The 25,132-nt window shown below is 33.3% G+C and overlaps 1 protein-coding gene across 8 annotated transcripts in view; it reads right to left on the bottom strand.

Annotated features, from left to right (window-relative positions):
* The window catches only part of GALNT13 (polypeptide N-acetylgalactosaminyltransferase 13), a 593,565-nt gene that overhangs the window by 32,379 nt on the left and 536,054 nt on the right, over positions 1 to 25,132 (bottom strand). For 6 of the 8 annotated variants that reach the window (XM_032286423.1, XM_032286422.1, XM_032286426.1 and 3 more), the window contains 2 exons: positions 23,945 to 24,084; positions 10,958 to 11,056 (listed from right to left, as the gene is read on the bottom strand). In XM_032286423.1, coding sequence (XP_032142314.1) covers positions 10,958 to 11,056; positions 23,945 to 24,084 — 239 coding nt within the window. The remainder of the gene's footprint in view (positions 1 to 10,957; positions 11,057 to 23,944; positions 24,085 to 25,132) is intronic. The other 2 variants (XM_032286428.1, XM_032286429.1) reach the window with 1 other exon arrangement.

The raw sequence follows: 25,132 nt of genomic DNA, 5'->3' as shown, positions 1-25,132 counted from the left end.
ATATATGTGTAATTATATATGATGTAAGTAAAAAATAAAAAATCCATTTCATACTAATACATGCTTCAATTAGTCTAGAATGCAATAAAATCCTAGAAAACAAAATTTTTTGTGCAAAGAAAAAATATTAGACATATTTCAGTATAAACACAGCTTTTAATGATAAGAATAATTTGGAAAATTATTAAAAATAAGAAATAATTTTTCTTCATCATTTATATAGAAAAATTATGACAATCTCATGATATCACAGATCCGATTCCTTTTTGACATACTGAGTATGTAATTAGGGCAAGTAAAATATATAATAGAAGATACTTTGCTTACGTAGTATGACTACTATGTCTAAATTTGTAACAAGGCAAAATACATATGGGATATACAGTTAACTTTAAATGACATATCTAAACCATTTTGTTTTACCCTTATCAATGTGTAGCTTACATTTGATTAGTCTTCTAACATTGGGCTTTTCAATAATATTTTATCTTTGATGACTCCTTTTAAAATTGATGAGTTTTAAGTAAGGAATACTTTAACAATCTTATACAGAATATAAAATGTATTCTGTGCTATAAAATATTACATCAAATATTTTCATTTCACTTGCATATTTTTTTTCAGATTTTTTCGTCTTCTAAACTTGATGTTTCTCTTCCTGGAATAAAGTATTAGCATTGCCTAGTCAAATATTTCAACATGAATTTCTCGTCTAGTTTTATGTCATCTTGGCTTTGTTGTGCTATCTTTTCATTTCTGAAAAACTAAGTTTTCATATTTAAAAAGCAGAACAACTAGGAAGGTCCTTTTCTAATTTCTTCCAAAACGGTAAGAATTTAATAACTAGGATGGAATTGCAAACACAATAAGATAAAGACAATCACAGGTACAGCAAAAGCAACTAAACCTAAGTATGAACTCTGCTTGGCTTCTCAAGAATATAAAAGTGGGCTAGGCAACACTGTTAATTTAGAAATCATAGATATTACTTCCCCAGATAATAACACACTGACTTTTACTCCATGGATTAAGTCAAGGTAAAGAATGCTGGCAGGAAGATTAATTGAACAAGAATACATTTCACAGTAATAAGCAAGGTTATAGCCTCAAGTCGAGGAATTAGGCCCAAAACAGGAGAAAAATATTTGAAGACAAGGTAGAGAAAAAAATGAAGATCAGAAGATTAAAATAGTACACAGGAGTAGTAAGTTCTGCTGGGACTAAATATCAAGTATAATGGGGAGACAAGTCCATCTTGGTAAAGTTAGCAGAGAGCTTGCAGCCCATCTGTATATAATAGGAGCTTTAGGAGAGATAAATTGGTGGGTAATGGGTATAAAGTGGATGCTCTTAGTAGCAAAACATTTTCCTTTTAGTAAATTTTTTAGGAAACACATATTCTTATTTTCAGTAAGAAAAATTGTCTTGATGGTTGAGGTATGAGAGGTATGCTTGTGTGCGTGTGTGTGTGTGTGTGTGTGTGTGTGTGTGTGTGTGTGTATTGGGGTTTTATTTTACCAGGGTAGTATTAAACTTTCTGCTTTATATACTTTCTGTGATATTTCACTTTTTAAAGGGAGTTTCTCAAATTATTCTGGCAATTCCATTAATAAAATGGATACACATTTATGTAAATTAAAAACAGACATCATTTTAATGTTTAAGCCTTATGGAATGTAATATTAATCTCTATTAAGCATGGGATGGTGATACACTTTAATTAAACAACAGAGTAAGTTTTCTGTCCTATTTACACTGACATTTTGTTATCATTTTCTAAGATGCCTTCTTAGAGACTGTCTACAAGTTGGTCTGGTTTCCTTCCCTGGTTGGTTTCACAGTCCCTTTTCCATGTACTGCTTTTCTTATCAAGAATCATAGTAGACATCCTTATGATTTTAACATCAGGACTATCTGAACTTTTATGAAGCCGTTTTTTTTATATTATTGACACAAGAAATCATATAGCCAACTTTGTACTCATAGCTAGAAAGCAAAGAGCCACAGTTGTTAGTAACTTAAATGAATGTAGGATTTCATAAAATTAATTTTAAATACTTAGGAAAATGGAAAAGGTGTTTTCTAGATTAACTTGAATTGACATTTTTATAACAATTGTTTACTCTTTCAATGAGCATTTATTCCTGTAGGGGGATATTTCAAAAAGAAAAAGAACAAATTCTTGCTTCTAAAAAAAGATTACAATTTATTTTTGAAGATAGGATAATAAAAGATAAATAATTGAATGACAATGTGAGGATTAAAGAATAAAATATTGAGAAATAGTATGTAAGTTAAAAATGTGAGAAAAGATTCTGCAGTATAAGTAAGTTCAGACAAAGGAAATATAAATGTATATTTACAAGCAGAAAAAATAGAGCACTATATACAGATAGTGGGGTTTTTTTGTTTTGTTTTGCTTTTTGTTGAGACGGTGTCTCACTCTGTCACTCAGGCTGGAGTGCAATGGCACAGTTTGGGCTCACTGCAACCTCTGCCTCCAGGGTTCAAGCAATTCTCTTGCCTCAGCCTCCTGAGTAGCTAGGATTACAAGCACCCGCCACCATGTCCAGGTAATTTTTGTATTTTTAGTAGAGGCAGGGTTTCACCATGTTGGCCAGGCTGATCTCAAACTCCTGACCTCGTGGTCTACCCACTTTAGCCTCCCAAAGTGCCGGGATTACAGACGTGAGCCACCATGCCCAGCCAAGATGGTGGGTTTCGAAGAAATACTAGATGGATAGAATTTACATGGTTATAAAAACACAAAGGTCATGGCAAATATGAATAAGAAAAGGCAAAGCTATGATAAGAAAAACAACAATTTTTTACAAGTCTGGTCAGGGTCAATAGAGTTGATTGATGGAGTAGAGCAGAAAGGGGTCAAAGTTGGGTAAACTATCCCAATTGTATCCTGCAATAACTAGGAACTCTTTCAGGTTTTTTTCTGTGCTTGTATGTTTTTCCAGCTGGGAGTGTTAATTCAGAAGGAGTCATCACTTAATTATCTAAGGACAGTGGAATAAAGACAGGAACAGGCTGGAGCTCTGGGGAAACTACACTGAAAATTATTGTAATAATCCAAGTCTGAAGTAGTCAAGGCTCAAATTTAGAAATTTGAATTATTAATGGAAGAAAAGAAAAAAAAAAGATTTTAAAAAGACTAGTAGGATGAATCCCCAGGGCTTAGTGTCCAGTTTGGGGAAGAGCAAGGGGTAATGAAAGATGAGAGAGAAAAATATATAAGATAAAAGAAAGAGATTAGGGGGCAAAAGGCTTGGGATAAAAGGTAAGGTAATTATAGACACACTGAGTTTGAAACAATGGGTGTGAGCCCAGAAATTGGTAAAACTTTGATGCCTTCTTAAAGATAAACTTGAGAGGATTAATTTTCTAGAAAAATAAAATATGAAGAATCAAGACTGAACAGAGTAGCATGGCATTAAGAGACTCACTGACATGTAAAAGTGTCCCAAGGCTTTGTTGACACCTGACTGATCCGAAGATTGCAGGGCCTATTGGATTTACTTGAAAGGAAACTTTAAACTTCATTGTTTGAAGAACTAAGGACAAAGAAAGAACTCATGATCCCCTAAAAAACTGGTCAAAGTGAAATGTTTCTTTGGGTATTTTCCCCTTATCATATACTCCCTGGAGTGTTTATTATGGATTACAATAACCAGGTTTTGTTGGATGAATGACTGATTCAAATTATCATTTGTTGTGGTTTAAATGTTTCTGTCCCCTCTCCCAAAATCATGGACTGAAATCCAATCCCCAGTATGACAGTATTAGATGTCCAGACCCTTAGAAGGTGATAAAATCATGAAGTCTCTGCCCTGAGGAATGAGATTAGTGCCCTTATAAAGGAAACCCCAGAGATCTAGCTCTTCTCTTTTACCATGTGAGCATGCAACAAGAAGACTCAATGAACTTCACCTTCTCCAGACACCAAATTTGCTGTTGCCTTGATCTTGGATTTCTTAGCCTCAAGAACTGCATGCAATAAATTTCTGTTGTTTTTAAAACACCCAGTTTCTTATATGTTTATTACAGCAACCCAAACAGACTAAAACACCATTCCATCCCAAGTAGAGTATAATCTCCTGATAGGAGGACAAGGCCAGCAAAGACCAGAGAAGTTCTCCCAGTCAAGTATTAATGATAACAAAAGGCTCTTGTAATAATTCTTGTTGCTATAAAACTTGTGATAACTCAGCTTTCTTCTAGCCTGCATGTATCCAACTCATGTAAACATTTAATGAATGGTAGATACTCCTTTCCTCACAGGCCATTCTATTTAACTTGAAAATTTACTTTGTGAAATCCATGGTAAGTTTTAATTCCACTGTGCAGGCTACTATAAAGGGACCAAATTAGTGTTAAAATGGCGTCTAAGTAATTATAGTACTTATAAAAATTCAAACTTTAAAATGAATATATATCTGTTGAATGAATGTATTCATTACAATCTGTGGGTACATTAGAACACATTACTAAGATAATTAAGCTTTCTATAGGAGAGGATCTGTAATGAGACAAAGTATTTGTTTACTCTCTAAAATTTTAATACACCTGTCACAAGGTTAGATTCATCTTAAGTAATCAGATGTTAGAGGAGGAGGAGATGTTTGAACAAAAGTGCAGATAATACCTAATAATCTCTTCTTTAATCTTGGCAGAAAACAGCATTTTAATAAATGGCTAGCATAAGCTTCCTTAAAGGCCTGCTACCTTGAAAAATAGCTCTGAATCATTTACTGCAATAAATTATATGGAATGTTTCCATGTGCTTTCTAGCTGTCTCCAACTGAGTGACTCCAGGGAGAAAAAGCAACATTATAAATGCATTCACTAGGATGTGAATATTTTTCCATTACTTTACATATTTTTTTTGCCTTTAAAAGGAAAAGGTACACTGTGTATAGGGCTATTTTTATTTCTTTTTAATTAAAGATATGCTGCTATTCAAAGGGAAACCGTATTGGATTTTTAAAATTTTCATAGTGATTAATTTCAAAGTAAAATGCTTAGTTTATAAATATTATGTTAATCTAATTGTGTACCTAATTATAAATATATTTTATGTATTATTTAGGGTTTTGTTTTTCCCTAGTGATAAGAGTTTTGCTATATTTCCCAGGCTGGACTCAAACTCTAACACTCAAGAGATCCTCTTGCCTTAGCCTTCTGAATAGATGGTACTACAGATGGATGCCACAATTCCCTGCTATTTTATGTAAATTTTAAATAAAAATTAGTACCAGTTTGAGTAGATATAACATATTCCCAATAAGACTGATCCAATTACCAATTTTGATATTTATGCATTTAAGATGATATAAATGTTGTTTAAAAGCTCTTCTTTAAAAATGAATGGTATTTCTACACCAAAGAGAAGTATTAAGACAAACATTGGTTTGAATATAGAAACTGTTTAAAAGTCTGTATGTAAAAACAAACTGTAAACAAAAAGAAAAATGTCTGCAACATGTATGACAAGGTTAATAACATTATTTAACAAAGTACTCCTAAAAATGACAAGAGAAAAAAGAATCCCTTCAACCCCCAATGAACACATAAGCAATAATATTACTAGAAAATTTGCAGTAACAATTTTTGAAGTGTTTAAATGCCAGTTTTTAAAATCATTAAATGCATTGATAATGCTAGAAACATGGTTGAAACAAGATAAAATGTTTTCCCCATATTAAAACAACAAAGATAAAAAACAGAAAAATATAATACATAAGTTTGGGCACTGTGATTATAACCCTGGGCAAGTGTAGTTGGGAATCAATGCAAATACAGTGACAACGCACTTGATGTGGAATCAGACTTAGGATCAAACTGGCTTTGACATTTAAATCATGATACTAGTCACTTAAGATTTCCATTAAACTCATAAGTAAAATCAAGATAATAACACCATCCACTTCAAAGATCATTGTAAGACTCAAAGAGGGTAATTTGTATTAAATGTTTATCCAAGTCCTTTTTATTTGAGCTATTAGTCTTATTAAATTGGTGAAATCTTAAGAAAAAAGGATAATTTGTCACTGTATCTTAAAAGCCTTATAATTTTGCATCACCTTTGATTTAGTTAATGTACTTCCAGACATATTTCTAAATAAGTAAATATTGGTGATCACCACATTTTAGCTACAAGGAAATTGATGGGCCTGGTTTATAATAATGAACATTTACAAATATTCTATGTTAAACAATAAAAGAATGAGTGAATTATAGTTTATCCATTAAAAATGTGTCCTGTTTAGGTTAAGGAGTTGCTAGGGAATAACTATCAAAAAAGGAGCTAAATTATTTGGGTTTTCAACGGTGGGTGTGTCTTAAGATTTTTAGTGGAGCACAGTGTAGCCAACAACTCAATTTCAGAGAACAGTGTAAGTCAACTTCTGGGATATGAAAACACTGAAAGCATGCAAGGAATGAGAAATTATCAGACATATGTCTAGAGCACAGGAGATTGCTAAGACATCAAGGTAGATCAGGCTGGAAAGCCAGATGGGGATATTAGTTATGAAGAATTTGTGTATCATACTAAGGAATTTGGCTTTTATTCTTTGGGTCATGGAAAGCTGAAGACTTAATGAGATATTAAACTAATGTAACATGAATTATGAGTCATGGAAATAATGATGTTTTAAATCCATACAGATGAAAGTAGTTATAGGCTAGAACAAAGGCAGAGATCCTGGTTACGAAAGGGCGAAGAGGTAGGGACATTTTTCCATAGAAATGTTGGGATTTGGTGACTAATCAGACTTCAGAAGTAAGTTTCTATGTTAGGTTTCAATTTTGGATGACTGTGTGAAAGGGAAGGAAATGAATTCAGTCTGGAAACAGATGGGTTTGAGATGTCTGCAGACATTAACAATAAGTAACTGGTTATAGATTTCTAGAGCTCAGGAAAGAGGTTGGGGCTGTACATGTAAATCTGAGCCATTAATGTAAGGGACATGGAAGTGCTTTCAGGAATCTATGTCATCTCTCAGAAGTACAGAGAAGACAATCTCATAACTTCTATACTTTATTTCAGTAAATTGTAAGTTCTGTCTTTCGATTGTAAAAGTTTATGTTCAAGTTATTCAAATTCTTCTTATTCTTTTCAAAGTGTTCATCATCATCATGAAGTTTCTTGATAATGAAAAGAAATCATTGCAAGAATAGATATAAATGGAGTGCTGAATTTTCTTATTCTTTGAGCAAGACAGTTTTTATTTATAAGGATTTTAAAAGAGCACTTCAAAATGGTCGTGTTGAACTTAACAACACTTCTCCAGTTGTTAGTTTTTGCAGTATTCCTGCTACAAAAACTTTCAGTGACTCCATTTAGATTTTACTGGAAATCCGAGTTAAGAAAATTATTTCTAACAACAACTGAAAAGCAAGTTTCTTCCTGATGTTCCCAAGGCCTTAAAAAACCCGCAAACTATCAAAACTCCTGTGCAAGGAGAGATGGTTAAGGTATAATTGTCAAGAACCAAAAATACCTTTTTAAAGAAATATAACTAACTTAAAAATGGATTTTAACATTTGTTGTGATATTTTGTGTAAAAGCAAGAGAGAAAAGCTTGAGTAACTTGTATGGGTTGGGGGCTACTTATAAAACATTCAAAACTAAACAGCCATAAAAATAATGCCGCTTCCATGGTAACATAAAAGAACAGCAATAAAACCAGGAAGGGTAATTCTGAGAATACAATTCTAAAATCTGTTTTTATTAAAGTGAGAAAGACAAAAATTTAAACAGGTTCCTAGTATTAATTATCTTAGAAATATTGAATTCCATCAGAGCAGAATTCATAATAATTGAGTTTTTTGTGATGGCTAAAATTTTCCATAATATATATTTGTTAGAGTTACAGAACGCTGTTCATTGTTTTGAGATCAACAACAACAAATGAAGTGTTGTGCTTTTATCTTGCTTTTAACCACTTGTTCATTAGTCACTAAATTAACATTTTTTAACTTTAGGAATAAAAAAGAAAAATAATTAACAACATCAATGGAAATAATAAGTAAAGGGACTAATTAGTGGCAATGGACCAATACATATTGTGTGTCTACTGTCTGTCATGTTTAGTGCTAATTTTTTAATGAATTTTTCTAGTCTTAGAAAAAATTTGAGTGAAATCTTTTATTCATTTTATGGACAATCAATATCAAAACTCAAAAATATTACATAGCTTGCCATATGTTACCCAATTAATCAGATTGGAGTAATGCAACACAACAATGTTCTTCTAGTCTCAACTGTTTAAAATTCTCCATTCTTATTTAATTGTGAAGGTAATACATATACTGCATGCAGAAAAATGTGGGGTGAAAAGGAAAATTTCTTTTCCAATTCAGTCTTCTTTCCAGATATTCACTCTCCAAATACAATCTACATTCCAGATACATTTTTATAGATTTGTAATAGATCACATAGCATCCATATAAATATATAGATACCATATACAGAAAAATGTTCATATATTTTTCATAAATGGAATTATTGGAAATAAGTTGTTGGGATTGTTTTTCTCTTTTAAATTTCTAATGACATTCATGCAGACCTCCCTCAGTCTCTTTGACGGTACAACTTTCTATACTATGTGCCAACCATACTTTGTTTAGCCACTCTTCTCTTGGTAAATACTGAATTGTTTCCATTGTTTGTGTTATAAGAAAAAGGGCTCCAAAACCATTCATGTATATATATATTTGTGCAATTAAGCATTTATATAGATGGGAAAATAATGATTTTAATTTCTAGCTTGTCATTAAATTGATCATGAAGAGCACATTACAATAAATGTAGGAATAGATTTTATGCTTATTTGTTCACTTTCTTTATGAACCCCTGAGGTGTTTTTATATACTTTTGGTTACTTTGAAAATAACAGCCAATGATTTCTTGGCAATGTCTACAAAGTTCTAAGATACAAATCTACTGTTCTGACCATACAGTCTTTCATCTATTTGCTTGCTTGTATTCGTCAGATGCCTACCATATCCCAAAACTGTAGCATGTGCTGGATAAACAGAAGTAAGATATAGGACTGTCAACAAGAAGTTTGTAGTAGTATAGGATAGCTTATTTCAGGGTATTTAAAAACATGTAGATGAATAAAGTAATTTTTAACATGACACTGTAATGACTCCATGTAGAGAATTCATCTGGGGTACCTTTCTCGTTTTCATCAAAAATAGAATCAGAGATTTTCATAAGTAGTGTTTCTTTTTTTAAATTCTGTATGACATCATGGAGCAGATGATTAGCTGATTTTTTTTTTTTGCCATAAATTGTGGAAACAGATTATGACTGGCACTTCTAAATGTGCCCCCAATATCTTGGTAAATGAACCATGAAGCAGCTACTTGTCAGGTAAGGTTAAATATTCAGTGTTTTGCTGTACTGGGGATGTCCAAGTAACACACTTGTAGCCAAAGAGAGATACACTAAGATGTGCTGAGCCTCTACAAACACTTTTGCTTATCCTAAAAGAACAGATATGGCTGTTAACAGTTCTTCCCTAACCCCAGATGTTCCTGCCTTGAATATAGACATGACCTATGAAATTTCAGCAGCCCTCTTCTGACCAGCTGATGATAAAAGTTAACTCTTAAACACTAGATAATGGAAAGATACAAAGTTTTTGGTTTCCTTATGAAATCACTGAGGTCCCAAACAAATGTTAGAATTCTTATTATGTAAGAAAATTAAACCCTTACACATTTAGTCCTCTTATAGTTATGCATTTTGTTGTTTCTAGCTGAATTCATCAGAACTCCATTGGTGTTTGGCAGTAGAGGCCTCTCACATTCATTATGAATCAATGAAACAATAAATTTGATCATTTCTGAAAGCTTTGTCATTATTCTGCCTATGTTGTTTCTATCCTCTTCCAATAAGGTCAATTTCCCATGCAGTAATTTAGAAATTTGGTTTAAATATTTTCTTGCTTAAATTGACAGTTTGGAACACTAATTAGGACTTTTAAAATTAAGAATTTTAAGGGCAGAAACTTCCTTTTAATGTTCTCCATTGACTAACACAAGCCCTGTTTGAAGTATGGTACCAGAACACATTGGAGTTCATTTTCTTCTTGTTTTACAGTACAAGAATCAACAAGTATTTTTGTACGAAATCTTGACACATTTAGGTGCATCACACATACGGCTGTAATTGTGCTAAACAGGATAACTTCTGCAACCTCAGTTCACTCTAACTCAGAAATTCTACCTCTGGATAAAGAGTTTGTGGTTCTCCTAAACTGCTGTAGACAACTTGTTTACAGAGGATCAGCTACCTCAAACTTTGCTTTGTTGGTATAGTTCCCCAAAACTTCAAATTCTGCTTCTTCAGGTGGCCATGGCAGCAGAATAGCTCTGTCCTGAAGACTCACAGCCAAATAGCCTCCATGTGGCCCACCTTGCAAAGCCATTTTCCAATGCTTAAGGAGAGCAGAAAAACTCTTGTCATATACAAGAAATGCTGTTCAAGACTTTTAGTCTTCAACACTGAACTATGCACTTAAAGTTTTCATTAAACTTCAAAAACTCTTAAAAATCATGATATACATAAAAATTTGAAAAGAAGTGGAAAATAATAACCATTGGGGGAAAATCACAGATGTTGAGGAATTGTTTTATATATTCAGTTAATAGAATGAAATGTACTCCTCATTTGCTCATATATAATAAAATGTGTCTAAAATATTTGGATATCTTCATTAACTGTAGGTACACTGAAAGTTTTATTTTTATTTACTTCTTCAGCGCTCTTTTAAGATCCTTCAGACAATAGCCAAATTAGTTCTAGATTGGAATGCACATTTATTTACTAAGCTTAGTTTATAGTTATTAACATGTGAGCCATGATCTACACTGATAGTTTCAACAATATTTTTGGTCTAAAATATGAAGCTGCTAAGAAGGAAGATTTTACCTGATTTCCTCCCATACCATGACAGTTGAATATACCCACTTTTTCATTTTCTTTGCGGCCCATGTTGTCTAAACACTGATTGGTTTCAACATTTCTTATCTAAAGGAAACACACAAAAAAGAGGGTAAAACATAAATCAGACAGTTATTTAAGTAATCAAAGCTTTCTGATGTTACTGTCTATTGTTAAGTAATACAACTTTATAAGAAAATTTCTCCAAGAAAAACACATTGCTTTAAATATTTCTCTTGTTCTTTGTCCATTCTTAACCTGCATATACTTCTAAACTCCTCCTGAAGTTTTTGAACATAATTGGCATTAGCATCTAATCAAGAGACATTCCCTGTTTATAGCATAGTATCACAGAAGAAGGAAGCAGCTACATAATATGAATTAGAAATTCTTATCCAAATCCTCTAAAAATTAGGACACAGTTTTCATATTTCACTCAAATAATCATTGTCTATTCTTGAACTCCTACACTACTTTACAGAAGGAAATAAAAACAAACTGGCTAAATGCTGAAATTTATGTTCAGATATTTTCATGACTAAATGTTCCATTCTGTGTATTTATAAAGATTAATTACATTGTTTATATCTGTGACTAAAACATATTCATGCATCTTTTTCATGTCTAATGCCAAACTTATTGGGAAGTGCTTGATCCTAAGGAGAGCTATTACAAGGCTAAACAGTGATTTCACATTACAAATTCCTCAAAAGCAAGATTAAATTGCTGGCTACAGACATAGAGTTCTTGGTTTATATTCAAACACTGCATTAGTCCTATAAATATCATAAAGTTAATACATATTTGCACCAAATGGTAATTAAAAAACCATTAATTGACTTTAAAGATACTAAGATGACTGAATCAAGAATAAAGGCAAAAAATAAAAACTTTCTAATAAATAGGATATTTTAGATTTTTGCTTAGTCTCAACCCCAAGTATGTATTTATGTTTGTCCACTCTGCTCTTGAAAAGTTTGTATCTCTGAGCCATAGACATGCATATTTTACTGTTCACTCAGTAGAATAATTGGACACATCTATTTAGTTATCTATGCTTTGAGCACGTTTCCTCACACTGGCAAATAAATGAGAAACTTATTATATAAACATAGAGAGGATGAATTTGGTTTATACAATTTATACAATTCATTTTTTCTGTGGTGCAGAGCCTCATGGTCAAGTACTAGTGCCTGCTGTTGGGGGAAGTGGTATGACTTGCATTAAGGCCCCCATCAGTAACTGAGAATAGTATAAACCAGAATTCCCACTTGGTAAGTGTTAGAAAAAGCTGGACAGAGTGGTCAAGCCCTCTTTCAATGGGCTGACATTTAGAGCAGTTATACGTGCTTTCAACAAAAATCTGAGCAGCAACCCATCTAAAAGGGACAGAACACATACTGAATATTACAAGGAAAGGGCACAGGCTTCTAGAAACAAAATCTGTACCAGTTCATATAGGGCTGAAATATATTCCCTATTCAATTTCAGTTGGTCCAGGCACTGGAAGGGATTGAAGCTACAGGCAAAAGACTTTTCAGGACCTTCAGCTGGAGAGGATTGAGGAAGGTAACAATTGATAAACTGCAGTATGATATAACAAATAGGTTGGTGTAGGTTGCACATAGTCTGACGAAATTATATAGCATATAAATTGAATTATTTCTGAATCTCTTACATTAGCTTTTCTTAACTGTTTATAAAAGGCAGATTTCTTGAAAATAAGATTATACATTATTGCTATTTAGCTTCTAAAAGAGTATAGAACAGTGTAATGCCATAATACTTAAATAAACATTTCACAAAATGATTCATTTTTAGACATAAGGTATGCAATCTGATTAGAAGAATCTCTGTTAGGTGCATTGTACTTGAATAGACACTAATTAATAATTACAGCCTGAATTGTTTGTAAGGCTTTCTCTCTTTGCTGGAAAACAGAAAATTCAAAGCCATATTCAGCCCAGTACCTACTCTGACAGTGGTATTGGAAGGGGACTTATTGGAGATGCATGCCATCTTACTCTTTGAAAAATTCAGAAAAAAAATTTAAGAATAGCTCCAAAATATTTTGCCTTCAGTAACAACCTATGTTGATATATTTTCCACAAAAGATAAAACATTATGTTTTAGTCTGTAACACCTCTTGTGAATTCATTTCAGAAAGAGTATCAGGAAAATGTATACCTCATACCAGGCACTACTTGAGGTGCTGAGGATACAGAAGTGAACAAAATAAACACAGTCTCTTCTTTCATCAAGCTTATGTTTTGGAAGGGAGGAGAGCAACAAATAGATTTGTAATATGTCAGAAGATCAAGAGGTCCTGTGAAGAACTATAAAGCATTGTAAGGGTAAATAAAGCAAAGGAGATGGTACTATTTTAGAAAGGAAAGGTCAATCTGAAAAAAAGACATTTGAAAAGGCAAGTTAGTGAAGAGGAGAGCAACCATACTTTCATCTTTGGAAGGATATTTCAGGCAGGGGAACAGCAAATGGATGCTCCCCCTAGCTGGACAATACTTAGAGTGAAATAATGGGCTAGCATTGTACTAGCATTGCAGTGAGCAAAGGGCAGGTTAGAGAGGTGTCCCAGACTAAGTAATGTAAGAAATCATGAGATTTTTAGCATAGGCATAGGATAATAGTAACTTATTGTGGCTGTTGTGCAAAGAACAGATTAGAGGGGGAGGAGACTGGAAGCAGAGAAACAAGGAAGGAGGCCACTGCAGTCATGCCAGCAAGAGATGATGGTTGATTAACAGAATAACAATAGGGGTGGAAGGTCTCCCCTTTCAGATATATTTTGAAGGTAGAGTCATTGAAACTTTCAGTTGAATTGAATTATGAGAGAAATAAAGACAACAAAAAACATGCCAAGCTTTGGGCCTGAACAAGTGGGCAAAAACATTTCTATTTACTGGGAACAATAGATTGAGTTCTTGTATGTTGATAGTTGTATCTGTGGCTACTATACTTGAAAATCACTTTGATAGATGTAAAATCCTTGGCTCACAAAACTTGAATACCTTTTAAATGTTACTACATTTACTTCCAGAATAAATAATTCCTTTGAAAACTGATGACAATCTGGGCTTTTTCCCCCCTTAATTCTTATAAGTATCTATTTCTGTGGAAGTGAAACTGATTTTTTTTCTTTTCAGTTTGGGAGATTTACTACAATATATCTTATTCATTATGGATCACTCTCCCAGGGATGTAGTGTTCCTTTTCACAATATCAATATTTCCATTTTATTTTCAGGAAAGTTTCCTAGAATTATTTTATTTTTTGGGACAGACTCTTACTCTGTCGCCCAGGCTGGAATGCAATGGTGCCATCTCAGCTCACTATAACCTCCACTTCCCGGGTTCACACAATTCTTCTGCCTCAGCTTTCTAAGTAGCTGAGATTACAGGTGCTCGCTGTCACACATGGATAATCTTTTGCATTTTTAGTAGAGACGGGGTTTTGCCATGTTGGTCAGGCTGGTCTCAAACTCCTGACATCAGATCATCCACCCGCCTCTTCCTTCCAAAGTGCTGGGATTACAGGTGTGAGGCACTGCACCCAGCCTATAGTTATTAATGTTCATTTTATTTCATTGCTTTTTCTCTTTAGGAAATCCTAATGTTTTTGGTCTTGTGGCTTATATCCTATATGTGTCACTTTCAATTGAATAATTTAGTTTCTAATTTTTATTTTTTTAGTTGCTCCTTTTACTTTTCTAAAATTCTTATGGCATACTCTTATTATTCACTCACGTGTTCTTACAAGTTTAGCCTTCATATCTGAAATGACTTACTCTTTGATTTCTAATCCTTTCCTGCATTCTAGTCCCATATTTCAGTTTTTCTAAATTTGATTTATGTTGTTCCTTTCTATATTTTATCATTTAGAGCATTTATTTTAGCATCTTTTGAACTATTAGGTCACAATTTTCCTCTTTCTTATGAGCATAAAATATTGGTGTGTTTGCAGAGATACCATTCTACTTTTTATTATCTTTTTCTTACATCAGTCATGCTTCTCTAGGTTTTCTTTTCTCCCTTTTTTTCCTTTCTTCCTTCTTTTTTTACATAAAATCAATTTTCCTAGTCTGTTAAGGGGTAAGCATTGATCAAAAAACCATTTCTAATTTCACAAATATAGAACTCCCTTTCCTCTACTTTTTGAAGTGTCAAAAAAAAAAAATACCCTTCTATTTTTTTGAGAACTCCTGACCCCATTTATATCACCCATTTTAATCTGGACCATCCATTTTATTTTCCTCTATCTTTTCCACCCACTCTAGTTTGGTTTTATTCCCTGAAGTGTCTCCTGAGAAGAAGATTCAGCTAGTGAGTTCCAAGAGTTCACAGACTGTAGACTGTTCAGACTCTTCAGATATTAGAGAGGAGCTGTTTTGCTCACCTACAAAGTACTTCTTCCATTTTTAGCTACTGTTATATCATTGGCCTGAAACAATTTCTCATGAGTATCTATGAGAAATTTGGGTGTTATCTTGACCTCATTTCCATCAGATACCTCATTGCTTCCTTCTGTTGTCTCCTATAAAAATTGTAGTATCATGTGGGTCATGACAGTGTTAGCTCGTATTTGAGAATTTGTGAGAACACTTTGCTACCTAATCTTGTTGTCAAAGTTGCTCATTGTTTTTTTTTTTTTTTTTTTTTTTTTTTTTTTTTTTTTTTTTTTTTTTAGCTTTGCTGTTCTAGTTGTTCTTTTCTGTTTTAATGGGAAAATTCAGAGATTCACACACTATGTCATTGCCGCCATCAATTTTTCCAGAATTCCAGAATAGACTTATTTTGGGGACTGCATGAAAAGAAGTTTATCATATTTCTGGCACATTCTAACTACTCCACTTTCAATGTGGTTTTGTAGTTTCTGGATGTGTAATATTACTTGTCCTTTAGAATGTAGCAGGTGCTAAGTGGATACAACATAGGAACTGAAGTCAAGTCTGCCTGGATGTAGAATCTGGGAGAATAGCAAGAGACAGGAGTCAGTGGTTTAGGAAACCTGCCGCAGGGAGAAAAGAGAGACAACCACCACCACCTCCGCTATAATAATAACAACAATTAGAAACTATTTTAATTGTATGTACCAACCTATTACTCCCGTTTTACAAACAAAAACATTAAGATACAGAGAGGTTAACTAATTTGCCACAATAAGGAATGTAACGGTATTCCAGTGAGTCTGGGAATTGCCAGTCCTGACTTCCAGACAGGCACAAAGTATTTGTTTGGAAGGAGCAACGGAGGGGTGACTTCTGCTTGAACAGAGCTAACCAGAGGTTATCTAGACAATAGGCAAAGACACATGAAACAAGATACACAAAGGCAGCCTGGTATTGGACTTGGTGGACCAGGTCAAAAAGCAGAAAAGCAAAGTATTCTTTATGCCTAGTGCCAGCCTGATGAGCTGAGGTCCATGCAAATAATTTCTGTCTATGTCCAGGGTAACCTGAGAGATAAGCAGTGTGGAGGACAGAGTGTCAGGGAACCAGGATATCAATTGCCATCTTAAACAAATAGGAGGGACCTATCACCTGGGATAGAGACAATATCTTAAAGGTGATTTTTTGTTTCTGTTTTTTTGAGACAGAGTCTTACTCTGTTACCAAGGCTGGAGTGCAGTGGTGTGATCTCTGCTCACTGCAACCTCTGACTTCCAAGTTCAAGTGATTTTCATGCCTCAGCCTCTCAAGTAGCTGGGACTACAAGGCATGGCATGACATCACGACCTGCTAATTTTTATATTTGTAGTAGAGACAGGGCTTCAGCATGTTGGCCAGGCTGGTCTCAAACTCCTGACCTCAAATGCCTCGGCATCCGAAAGTGCTAGGTTACAGGTGTGAGCCACCATGCCAGCCCAGAATCTGAAAGGTTTTTTATCACTAGGCCTATAATATTCAGATTTTTTAAAAAGCCATGCACAACTAGAAGGCAGATAGCAGCACACAGATTGTTCTCAAGTGAGAGAGCCCAACCCTGTAGGCACCTGCTATATTGTCTTCAAAATACAAAAATGGTCCCTGGTGTTTTCTAACAATTCTCAGCAAACAAATCTTAACATGTAGCTCAATACTAGCATATGGGAAAGTCGAAACTATGCATCTCATCTTTTGAGATGTAAAGGATAATCAAATTTAGGATAATCACGTATAATTTTAAAATCAGAACTTTTCTAAGAACACCTTGAGACCTTAATCAAATATATACTCACACAGAATGCTGGTCAAGAGAAGAAGTAAATTTCAGAAAAGATGAAATTTTGTTACTGGTACTGTATTACCTGAGAGTAACAATGGCTTGGTCATGCCATTAATCCTGAGAAAAATCAAAGCAACCAACAACTAAAAAACTTTATCCATCAAAAATTCTTTACGAAGTCTGTTTTAGGACTTGAATCAAAATAGTGGAGTACAAGAGTACTCCAGAGTACTCTTCTGACTCATTTTTTATGTCATCGTAGAGCTTTGAATGTATGGCACAAGGCCAAGATAGTTTTAACTTTAATTGGCTGTCTGCTTTGATATTTCTATGTTTACACATATTCTTTTATTGCTTGAAAACAATTCTTAATGACATAAACTTGAGAGCATTTTTCCCACTTGTATTTTGATGTTTGAAATCAGCCATCCTTTTTCTAAATGTTTCTGTGCAATGCAGCATCATTGGTAATGTTACCACTTACATAATTTGTTCATTAGCTTCTGCTCCCTCTGCTGGATTGTAAACGCAAGTAGCAATGAGAGCTCCATTTCTAAAAGATAGATATTCCCTACACCCTCACCACCAATCTTTGCATTTTATAAACTCAAATGAAATCCATTCTAAAGACAAGACAATCTAAACTTAAACTAGCAGTATTTTACTTTAATTATCCCAACATATGCTTATCCTTCAGCTGCACGTTGTTACTTTGTATCATTATTTCACAAATGTCAACCTCATTTGTTTTCTCTTTTTTTTGGTAAAGATGGAAATAAGTATATTTGCAGTGAATTCCAGAGCTTAATGCTAATATTTCCATAATGATTCTCTTGTAAATATGCACTTAAAGTATACTTTCTGTTTACCTAATTGTGAATAAATGAGAAAGATGAGAACAAAATCTGTATATTGAAACAATTCATATTGACTTCACTTACGCAGATCATGGTTTAGAAGGTCCTTGATTAATGGCTGTGAGATTCAAAAATTATTATCTGATATCTGAAACGCCTTCTCCCAAAAGTAAAGAACATAGAAAAATAAACAATTTCATTTATTTGGTGGATAACAAGAATAGCAACAACAAAAATCCTGAGCGAATTCAGTAAATGTCAAATTGGCATATAGTTTGTTGCAATTGTTTGTGTCAATACACATTTAAGTAATAAAATTAGAATAAATTTTATTTATTAGAAATATGAAGTTAAAAAATACATATATTCAGGTAACAAAAATAGCTTGCTTTGCTCACAGGTGAGTTACCTAGCCCAACATGCTTCAAGGTAGCCATCCAATAAAGAATGACATATTCTGCCTATATACACACATATTCAGAAACCCTGGGATCAAAATTAGCTCCTGAGTCCCCAAGAACTTTGGAAATTAAATCATGAACGAAAAATGTCCACATTTATTTAAGTTACCTAAAATGAGGTTTTCTTGCTGGTCATCCTATTTTTTTTTTTTTTTTTGAGACGGAGTTTCGCTCTTGTTACCCAGGCTGGAGTGCAATGGCGCGATCTCGGCTCACCGCAACCTCCGCCTCCTGGGTTCAGGCAATTCTCCTGCCTCAGCCTCCTGAGTAGGTGGGATTACAGGCACACGCCACCATGCCCAGCTGAATTTTTGTATTTTTAGTAGAGACGGGGTTTCACCATGTTGACCAGGACGGTCTTGATCTCTTGACCTCGTGATCCACCCGCCTCGGCCTCCCAAAGTGCTGGGATTACAGGCTTGAGCCACCGCGCCCGGCCAGGTCATCCTATTAAAGGGCCAAGAAGACTGTGAATCTATAAATAGATCTGATTACCAAGAGGAAGGGTAAACTTTTAAGCGTTTTAGCTTCTGCATTTGGCAGTAACTGATTTTACCGTTAATCTCTGCAGCCTAGCAGCTTCATGGATGTCTATTTTTCATTACTTAAATTTGCTCTTCAGCAATATTTAAGGAACACAATACAAATATATGCAAGAACTTTAACTGCTTACTGTGGCTAAAGGATATAAGAGGAAAAAGAAATCCTGAGGTCAAATACACAATACAAAATGCACAGACTAATGTCAAAATCTCTTCAAAGCAACATGCAAATGCAAATTTTAAGCACCAAGAGTTGTCACTTGGCTCCTGAAATCCTCATCTCCTTCATTTGCCCTCAGATTGTGTTCAATTTTAGTTCACAATGTATTTTTTTTCCAGAATGCTAGCCTGTCATACCCAAAAATTTGGGCTGAGACATTCTATTTTAGAATGCCATTTTTTCAGTCTTACACTTAAATTTACAAGATCAGAACCCAGCATGTTAAATCTACATAAGCTACAGGGCTAGTTAAGAGAGAATTTAATGCTGCAAAGAGCTCAACTTCCTTATTCCATTATGATCTGCTTACTGAGTCTAAAAGACACATGTTTCATTAACTCACTTAAAGGTTTTAGTTCAAAGCAATTGCACAGCTTTTAATTTCTCATTTGAAACTGCATGTAATTCATGGGTTGGATAAAGTAATATTTCAATTATATGAGTAAGATGCAAACATAAAATAAGATACAGATATCTGATATGAATAACTATTGACTTTGGTGATGGTATATAATAGAGAAACTGAATACCACATTTGCCATATTCCAATAAAACAAGGAAAGTTATAAAAGGAAATTGACAGGGAAACATTTATATTCACCAATACACAGCAATATTAAATAGACTTTGAAAAATGTTGAAATTAAAAATATATAAATTGTTAAAGTCACACAATTTCACTCCAAATTCAGTGAGAAGTACAAATGAATATACTGCAAAGAAATATTGTTCTTGTTCTGATGACAAGTAGCTTGAACACCTGATATCTATCATTTTGGGCCTCTAATTATTCAAAAGAAGGTGTCTTATACATAAGGAAAGATATCTTTCTACACTCTTTCAATAATGATTAATAACAGGCAGTAAGAAAGAAAAGCTTTAGAAAATGACTGTTGTTCATTATCAGTTCAACTCTAACTCATTATCAAAATGTCCATCTTAAATTATGCATAGATGGCCATGCAAAACTGAATTAGGATGTAGTGCTTGGTGAATCTGTCCTTCTGTTTCCATGGAAACAGATGCTGGATTGCATTTCTTTAAGGCTAGTTTTAAAGTGGAAAACTACAGCACATTAATACTCCAGAAAGCTCAGAAGTTAACATATCTCATAAATATATCAGGTTTTTCAAACAGCAGTTATAGCCTACCATATAACACATACAGGGCATCTTTCATTTCTACTGAATTTCTTGTCAGATTCTCTCTTGCCATACCCACCCCACATCCCTATTTTGGTAGAAAGGCTTAAGAGTAAAGGTCTTTCCTTATTTGACTTTGTATTCTCAACATATAACAAAGGTTTCAGTTTGATATGGTCTGAATGCATTCATCCAAAATTCATGTTGAAATCTAATCCCTATTGTGGTAGTATTAAGAAGTGGGGCCAAGAGGACCAGTGCCCCAAGTGATAACATGTCTAAATATGAATCAGGAGATTCAAGAGATGGAGACGACTTTTGGGAAGTGTTTAAGTTATGAGGGCTTCATCCTTATGAATGGGATTGGTGCCTTTATAAAAGAGGTTGAAGGGAGCTGTCTTGGCCCTTGTCCATGTGAGAATATGTCATTTGCCTCTTTTTCCATATGAAGACTTAGCAACAATGTGCCATCCTGGAAGCAGCCAGCCTTTACCGACACTATATTGGCTGGCACCCTGATCTTGGTCTTCCTAATTTCCAGAACTGTGACAAATAAATTTCTATTATTTATAAATTACCCAATCTAAGGTATTTTCCCATAGCAGCCCTACTGGACTAAGACATCACAAGTTCCCTTTTTATGTTTATTAAATGGAGATGAGTTTTCACTGTGCTGCCCAGCTGATCTTGAATTCCTGGGCTCAAGCCATACTACTGCCTCAGCTTCCTGAATAGCTGTGACTACAGGTGTATGCCAACACACTCAGCTTCAAGCTCTCATTTAATAAAAACATTTAGAATGATTAAAATGTAATTAAATCATCTATTTCTCCCTCTAGTTATAAAAAAAAAAGTGAGCTTTAGTGTTGGACTAGCATGTAATTTATCCTAACTTCAAGAGTTAACTAGCTGTGTGACCTATAGGCCAAGCACATGAACTTTCTGTGTGTCAGTTTCCTTATTAACTCTGGGATAATAACAAAACCCAAGTCATGAAAGTTGTTCTAATTTTTATGCAATTCATATAAACCACCTAGAATAACTGTTGGCATAGGAAATCAATAAATGGTAGCTATAATTATTATAACTATAACTACTGGTGTGCTACTATTCTTGCTAGGCATTGGGCTAGATGTTTTATGTCTTCAGTCATCACTATAACCCAGTGATGACTGAAGACATATTATCTTTATTCTGTTCACAGACGTAGTGAGGAGGACACTTAATGCCACTTGAAATGAAAGCTGTAAGGCTAGGATTTGAACTTTCCTATGCTTGATTTCAGGGACTGGAAATTTTTCAATACACCATACTGTCTCTTTTAGATACTATGAAAGGCTCAATTCCTCTCTTTAAAATCTTTTCACAAACTATTTCTACAGATTAAAATATGGCCACTTAATCCATTGTAGAAAATAGCTAATTTGAAAGCAGTAGTTTACAAAGGAATTTGCCCACACTATATTTTTACTTTTTAGAAAGTGAATTAGGTTTTCTTGATGGAGTGCAGGACAGCATAAAATTTGATTTTTAACTTGGAAGTAAACATTTAGTTGTTACAGAGCCCTGAGTCTTTCTCAGGAATCACCTTGGTGGCCACAGAGAATTTCCAAAAGTCCTCTTTGCTTATTTCTGTCCTGTGATAGCTCCTGGTCATTCCTCCTTTTAGAAAAAGAAATCGATGTTTACTAATGATTTGGGTCCATTGACAACAGTGACAGACATATTTTATAATAAGAATAGAGAAACTCCCTTTTTCTGAGGATACAGTTAGGTTCATGAATGTTCAAACAAATTTTTGATAAACTGATAAGGGTATTAGATATTTTATTGGAGATCTTCAGTGGTTTATAATAACTAACATGCAAGGAGTGCTCTATTTTTAAAAGCACTGTCATATATTTTCTGCATTAAATATAAATCCCTGTGAAATCAGTGACAACATGAGGATGTTACATATTTGTAAGCAATAGCAACAATATCCCCTCTCCAATAAAAACAAAAAAAACAAACCAAAAAAAAAAAAAAACCTGAGGCACAGGACTAAGTGACTAAAGTCACATTTAGAAAGTGGTAAAATAAATGTTATTACACATGAATTTTTTTACATTATTCAGATTAAAGTTAAATATATGTAAACCAAGCTCTATATTTACATGACAAATGAGAAAGTGGAGAATTGGACAATAGGGCATGAATATGGAACATAAATCTGTTGCTAAAAACAATTCAGCTAGGGCTCCAGTCATCTCAAGTATTGTTTTTCTTTAATTTGCTCAAGTTAATTGCTAGTAAGGTATGTTTATAACGTTTAAGAACAGTAAGGCAGATGACCCAAAACAGTATAGATTGAACCAAATAAATTTTCAGATATTCTTATCACTATGACCTACAACAATGGCATTTTAATACTAAGAGCATGCTTACTTGATAATTATTTCCTAAGCGCATTATTTGTTGCTGCTGGAATGCTTTAATCACAACTGATATTAAGGTAGCTTTGATTCCTATTAAGTGGAAAATTATCAATATGGAAGATATAACTCATAAAGGAAATATAATTCTTATTTTGACCAATTGAGATACGTATATATGATATATAGGAATATATTATATATAATCATATCTATGTATGACTATAGGATTATATATAATTATCAATCTATGTGTATGAATATATTATATATATACTATACATACATTATATACATGCTCAGTTATAATAAAGTTTTTATTTAGAAATACATAAATTATGTTAAACATACATTATGTACATGTTTGTATAGTTATAATGAATCTTTTATTTAGAAATACTTTTGTATTATTTAGAAAAGAATGGTGCAGATCCATGATTTTCATAGTGTCTTAAAAGACTCAATACCACTTTCGGAATAATATCAAGATATTACTTGCAGCTTTCACTTTCACTTTCTCCTGAGCGTACAGTTTTCTAGAGGCTATTGTAATTGTCTGTCTTGTATAACAACAGAATGAATATCAAAGCACATATAACAATCCAGCTATCTTCTATTAAGCCAGTCATTAATGCAATTTACAAAAATATAATCAATGGCAGTCTCTTATCATTACTTGACTTTGCTTGGAAAAATATATTTACTTTTCAAAAATACGTTAGTAACATGTAATTGTTTATTATATAATGTTTAATTAGTAGAGAAATGGGTTTTAAAGTCCTCAGTTTTAATTTAAATACAGTAAAAATAATGTAACTCACATGAACAAAAGGTCTTTGGAGTTCACAGTAAATTTTAAGAGGGTAAATGACCAAAAGCTTTAGAACTGTTGGTAAAAACATATTTGTTGTTGTTGTTGTTCAATCTTAAAATTTCCCCTCATTTTTATGATTTCTTATGATGAAGACTTCAGGGTCCTTGAAACATGAAAGTTATTTAAAATGATCTAATTAAAAATCCCTTACAGCATTTTCATAACATAAAAAATACTGAGCTCCTTAGAAATTGCTCTGTTTGGAAAACATATTTTTAACTTAACCAAAGTAAATAATTCATACCTCACCAAGTGAGTAATAACGTCTTGGGATCTGGGAGTCCGGATAGATGTTTTCTAGGTACCAAGAAAAGGGCTTACACTTCAGATTTTCTCTTAGTGTTTTTCTGACTGACACATCTCCATAATCCACTTTGACAACACCTGGAATTTTTCAGAGAAACACAAATCAGTTTGTGCTATTTTTGTTTTAGTACTGTTTCACTCCATTTACTTTGCTATCAGTTTTTTTCTTTATAATTCCAGCAAATTCAATTGCATATGCAGCTGCTACTACACTAGATTTTTACTACCATCCAATTAGTACATTAAATAGATATAAATAACACTTCTTCCATTGGTTATGACTTTTCAAATGCAAATATTTATCATCAAGTACTTGTACTACTTAAATTGAATAATTAACTAAATTTAAATTGGTATTAATTTAGTATCTCATAATCAAAGCTTAACTGAGCTGGATAATGTGTCTGTTTCTCCTTAATAAAAAATTCTAGTATCTCCAATGTTTTTGTTAATATTCATACTTTCCTTATAGTCACTTATTCACCACCTGTATATTTTATGAGAAATTTAAATAAATATAATTCATATAACAGGCTGCACGTGTTCTTTTTCTTGAACTTTTATCTTTTACCATAAACCTATTTTCTTATTGATAAATTGAGTTATTCTAAGCTACCCCAGTCCTTAAAATAGTAAATATGTAAGCGTAAATAAACTAACAGGAATATATTCACATGTATATATGAAAATTGCTTAATTTTATTTCACAGAGTATTTGACATTTAAAGGATTATTTCTACTGAAAATCATTAAATAATGCTTTCTAGTTGGGAAATAATAATAATGCTACTAATTTTTATATAAAACACGATGACTTGATTTATTCTTTATTAATAATAAAACTGACATTTGATTGAAATAACTAAGAACTGTGACAAGAAAGCAATTAATTCTTATTCTGAAAATATTTCAATGTTGAACTCTTTTCTTTAAGGCCATTATGGAACACACTGGCACAAATGGCCTAGTATTTAAGATATTCTATCCTAACCAAGTAACAGAGTCAATGAATTGTTCCCTAAAATAGGAGCAAGTGTTTAGACAATCTATGTGTCTGTAACTAATGCCATTACCAAGCCACTATTTTCCAGAGCAGCAACACTCTCAAAACTCATCACTCACTAGC

Source organism: Sapajus apella, unplaced genomic scaffold (assembly GCF_009761245.1).
Source record: "Sapajus apella isolate SASKATOON/1434 unplaced genomic scaffold, GSC_monkey_1.0 scaffold18, whole genome shotgun sequence".
NCBI classification, from domain to species: Eukaryota; Metazoa; Chordata; class Mammalia; order Primates; family Cebidae; genus Sapajus; species Sapajus apella.
This window is presented reverse-complemented; position numbering and strand designations above follow the sequence as displayed.